General features: G+C 36.2%; 1 protein-coding gene across 2 annotated transcripts in view; it reads left to right on the top strand.

The window, feature by feature from the left end:
- The window catches only part of LOC106726954, a 16,236-nt gene that overhangs the window by 1,840 nt on the left and 8,871 nt on the right, over nt 1-5,525 (top strand). For both annotated transcript variants that reach the window (XR_001363100.1, XM_014543811.1), the window contains exons 3-4: nt 2,036-2,146; nt 2,831-3,043. Coding sequence is in view for 1 of the 2 variants with exons in the window: in XM_014543811.1 (XP_014399297.1) it covers nt 2,036-2,146; nt 2,831-3,043 (324 nt within the window). In the remaining variant the exon portion in view is untranslated. The remainder of the gene's footprint in view (nt 1-2,035; nt 2,147-2,830; nt 3,044-5,525) is intronic.

Here is a 5,525-nt window from a genome sequence, read left to right as displayed (position 1 = left end):
AGAGATTATTTTTATTTTATTGTTTTTAAATATGTTTTTTATTAATTTTTAGAGAGAGAGGAAGAGGGATAGATAGATAGAAACATCGATGAGAGAGGAACATCATTGATCAGCTGCTTCCTGCACACCCCCTACTGGGGATTGAGCTCACAACCCCAGCATATGCCCTGACTGGGAATCAAACCAACAACCTTTTGGTTTCTGGGTCTATGCTAAACAGCTGAGCCACCCCAGCCAGGCTAGAGATGACTTTTAAAAATAAAAGATAAAAAAATGTCAAGAAACGAAGTAAGGAGGATAAACTAATGTTCTCTAGTTATGGGAAACCATCTCTTTTTTATGATTTTTGCATCTACCCAAGATTTTTCATAGCCTTTTCTGGATTTTTTTAATTTTTATATTATTAAATCTCATTTTTTTATTCTCTCCTCCTCTTTTTAAATCATTTTATCCTTTTGTTACAATTCATGGGTGATTTTCTTAAACTCTCTTTTAATTTTTCTATCAAAAATATGTTTTTAGTATCATTTTATTTTAACAAATTCTTGTTTTCCGAAGGCTTCTTTTTATAACACTCTATTTTGTGTGTATATGAAAAATCTTACTTTTCTGATTATTTTTAAAAATTTTATTTTCAAGTCAACCTTATTAAAGTGTAATTTAAATATAAAGTAATATTCTCACTTTAAATGCATTGTACTTAATAAACATATACCTATATACCACCACCCAAAAGACTCCTTGTGTACTAGGCTGGTGTGGTTCAGTGGTTGAGTGTCAACCTATGTACCAGGAGGTTATGGTTTGATTCCCAGTCAGAGAACATTCCTGGGTTGTGGGCTCTATCCTTAGTAGGAGGCATCCAGGAGCAGCCAATGGATGTCTCTCTCTCAATGTTTCTATCCCTCTGTCCCTCTCTCTTCCTCTCTGAAATCAATAAAATTATTTTTTAAAAAGACACCTTCTGTACCTTCCAAGTTATCCTAATCACTGACCTACTTTCTATCATCCTGAACTATCATGCCTGGTCTAGAATTTTATATAAATGGTTTCAAATAACATATACTCTTCAGCATTGTCTTCTTTCATAAGCATAATGTTTTTGAGATTCATCTTTGTTGTGTAAATCAGTAGTTGATTTCTTTTCATTGCTGAGTAGTAGTCCATCTCATAGATATACCACAATATTTATCTATTCACCTGTACATGGTTATTTTAGTTGCTTCCAATTTGGGTCTAGTATGACTAAAGCTTCTTTGATGTGCAAGTCTTTGTGTAGACATTTTAAAGAAATTCCATTAGGTAAATACCAACCCAGGAGCAGAATTCTAGATTGGGTTGGGGGTATGTTTGACTTTATAAGAAACATTTAAGAGTGTGATACCAAATCAAATTTGTGGGACCCCAGTGTATATGAGATGGGTTTGCTAAATTGTAGCCTTCACTGAAGAACTCGTCAGTATTTGTAGTTTACCACCCCTCCTCCCCTCTTGGCCAGTTAATGGCTCTCGAGATGAATCCTCCAATTCATTGCTACAGACAGTGTTTTATGAGCATGAATAAGAGAAGGTAACTCAAAAGGACTTGTATGCATGCAAATGGTCATGGCCAATGGACACAGACACTAGTGGGGTGAGGGCATGTGCTAGGGGATGGGAGTAGCCTGAGAGGGGTAAATGGGGGAAAAGGGAGACATTTGTAATACTATATGTAATTCTTTAAACAATAAAGAAAAAAAAGAGGGAAGGTAACTCAGTTGTATGAAATGGGGGAGAAAATACAGGGTGAGGGGAGTCTACTTGTATCTTACATAGATTTTTAGGTACATTTTCAGTTTTTAGGTCACTCATATTTCCACATGGAAAGTAGCAGGTAACACCAATTCATGAAGCTTTGGGGGGTTCTTAAGTGATAATCAGGTTGCTTCTTTTGTTTCCTCGATGCTGAATGTGATGAACAGTTTCTAAGGGCCCACAGAGTTACTAGCAGCTTTTGTGTCTGCTTTCTAAAATTCATGTCATTTTCCTGAATCCAGGCCTCCCCGGAGGACATTCTGTTCCATTGAAAGTGTGGGGCCCTGTTGCTTTCATTTTGCTAATGCTGAACCTGGTAGTGCTGGCTGGACTGGGAACCCTGATTGTAATGAGTAAGTTTCCACTTTTCTCAGCCTTTCTTCAGAGGCTGTCCCTTGGTTTTATCAGGAACATTACATTACTCTGATACATTATATAAACTTGAAAAATGAAAGATTTTAATAATTTGAAGGACTGCCAGGTAAACTAATATCAGTCTATCAAGAAAAGCCAGATTATGTAATGATACACAAAATAGATAAATTACCAAGCTTTCTGAATCTTCTGGAAGATCTTAGAGGCATGATCCCTGTCTTTCTAATTTCTTTCTTCAGTTCCGAGACTGGGGTTTAAATTATGGTTATATCTATTCAAGAACCTGAAATACATAATACATAGGCTCAGCAATATATTCTAATATCTCCTAATCTCAAAAGTGTGGTTTGCATTTTTATAAACTAAATACTGAATTACAGTCTTTTATTTTGAAATCTCTGCTTCAAATGGATCTTTTTGTTTTGCATTTAAATTTATTTGGGCATTTCCTTTAATAAGGAACTAGTGCTGCATTGAGTAACTTAAGTCATTTTTATCTCAATTAATTTTAATATTAAAAGTATGAAAGGTTGGTGTTCTATATGTATGTAGCTATTATTCTATTTTTTCCATTAAATTGTTAAATAACTATTTTGATATTAATATAATTTATTGGAAGGCTTTGTGTTAAAATCTAATTAACCTCTTGCTGTGAATTATAGATTACCATGAACTCTTCTCCAGCAACAGAACAACTTCTGACAGGCAACAAAACATAATAGAACAGCTGGAGAGAAATGTAATATTATACAGGGATATGTATAAAAATATCTCAAATGAGCACGTTGCTTTCAAAAACATGTTAGAAAATACATTAAAATTGTGGAAAAAAATTACCTCAAAATACGATGAAGGTGTAAAGAAGAAGGAAAATGGTGAGTGAAATCATTTATCTGTTTCATAGTCTCATCAATAACAGAGTTGTCTAATTTTCCCCAGCCTTTTCACTGTGTTCAAAATCTTTAAATATTTTTGAAATTAAAAAATCATGGAAATCTGATAACCATTTATAAATTCTTCTATTAAAAAAACACTTTCTGTCTTTCTTCATTTAGTTTATTTATGTGCTGTTTAACTATTATTTTTATCAAACTAATTTCTATCTATCTATCATCTATCTATCTATCTATCTATCTATCTATCTATCAATCAATCATCTATCTCTCTTGGGTTAGATTCAGTTTTCTTGAATCCCTTCTTTCTTCTTTTTCCTTTTTTTACACTCCCATTTATTTATGCTCCCATTTTAATGGACTTTACCTGGATATATAGGAAATAAATCTTCTGCATATTTGCATGTCTGAGAAGGTCCTTATATGGCTTCATATAAATTTAAAGGTTAAAAGGAGTTTCTTCAAGAATATTGAAAATGTTGCTTCATTGTCTCTAGCAAGCAATGTTGTTAATACGAAGTCTGTTCCCAGTGTGATTTTCATTCTATAAAAATGACCTGATTTTAGCTTTTAAAATGTTTTCTTCATTTTGGGGAGCTGAAGTTTTAAGATATTCTGGGTATGAGTTTTTTCTAATCATTTATTGGTGTGTATTATGTGGGTCTTCTCAATATGAAAGTTTATGTCTTTCAAATTTAGGGAAAATATGTGCTATTACTAGTAAGTTCATACTTTCTACCCCATTTCCTGTTCTTTTCATGACTTCTTTGCTTCAAATGTTAAGATTTGCAGATTGTCTTCTCTTTCTTTTTCTGTATTATTTTTTTTTTTACTATGAGAGATTGTCTAAACTTTTTTTTCAATCTTTCTATGATTATTATTTTGATAATCATATTTTTAACCTGATAAAACCTTGCATGATTCTTGAGAATTGTTTAATTGTTTTTTTTTTTAGCAGTCTGTTCTTACTTTTAAAGTCATCTAAATATATTACTCAGAGGAGTATTTTAAAATATAACTCTTGTCTTTCCTAAAAAATTTTTTTTGGGTGGTAGACAGGTTATTTGCTTTTTTCTTTTCCTTTTTTTTTTATCATGGTAATTCTCTCTCATGTTCTGGTGCTGTAATATACCTTATAATTCTTGCTTCTCTCTTCATACATGAGAAAGAAAGGGATCCTGGTTTGTGTTGACTATACTGCTGTTAAAAGAGGGTAGGTTTCTGTTAGATCTCTCTGGAGATGAAAAATCTACCTGGATATTTTAAGGGTGGAAGACCAGGCTGGAATGTATGAACAGACAACTTTTTTTTTTCAAATGAAGCTGGATATAAAGTGTGGCACTTACAGTCATAGCAGAAACCTAGGCTTTGCTAGATAGAGTATCCAATTTCTTCATAGAGGAACCACGCACTTCCCTCTGCTAAAAACCCTTTGCCTTCTCACTGATTTATCTCCTTTTCATTCTGCAGTCCTTCCTTTCTTACCTTCTTTTATTTAAAAAAATTGCCTACCACTTGGGTGAAGACCCTAAGAATATAAAGTTTTCTGTATAACAGTTTAGTAATTCTTTGCCTTGAGTAACTAATGATATGATAGAAAAAACAGATGAGTAAAGAGATAATTACAATCCAGTGTAATAAGTGCACGTACACATAAATATATAATGCAAAAAATAATATAGTTGGAGGGAATAGTCCAGACTGGGTTGGGGTACAATATTCAGTGCTGGAAGGGAAGGCATATTGAAATAAAAGTGATGAGCGATATAGCATGACACTCTCAGGAGAAGTTCAAGGTATTCAAAATAAGATTAATAAATAAAACTGGAGTGTCATTAGAGTTCCTATAGATAATGGAGAGGGTTTGGATTTTAACCTGGAAACAATAGAAAAACATTGTATAATTTAAAGCATGGTCTTATAGAAACACTAGAGGCCCAGTGCACAAATTTGTGCACGGGTGGGTCCGGCACCAATTGGGGCTGATTGGGGCGGGTACCTGTCGGGAGGAGAAGACAGTGGGAGGTTGGCCGGCCCACCCCATTTGGGGTGCTATCAGGGCCAGGCCGGCTGGGGGATTGGGCCATAGGTGATTGGCCAGCAGGCCCCTCCCCCTATTGGGGTGGAGGGGCGAATGGGGGCAGGGCCAGCCATGGGAAGAGGCTGTGGGTGGTTGGATGGCCAGCCCCACCCCCGATTGGTGTGTGGGGGAGCTGATCAGGGGCAGAGCTGGTTGGGGGGAGGTGTCACGGGTCGATCAGGGTGGTGGGGGCTGATCATGGGTGGGCTAGTTTTGGGGAGTGGCTGTGGACAGTGGGCCAGCCAGCCCTGCCCCAGAATTTGGTGGGGGAGGCTGATAGGGGGCCAGCAGCCTGGGGGAGGGACTATGGGTGGTTGGCTGGCCAACCCTGCCCCTGATTGGAGCGGGGGAGGGGGGCGGTAGGGGGCGGAGCTGGCTTGTGGA

Source organism: Myotis brandtii, unplaced genomic scaffold, assembly GCF_000412655.1.
Source record: "Myotis brandtii unplaced genomic scaffold, ASM41265v1 scaffold337, whole genome shotgun sequence".
NCBI classification, from domain to species: Eukaryota; Metazoa; Chordata; class Mammalia; order Chiroptera; family Vespertilionidae; genus Myotis; species Myotis brandtii.
Note: the sequence above shows the minus strand (reverse complement) of the source record. Positions and strands in the feature narration are given on the sequence as shown.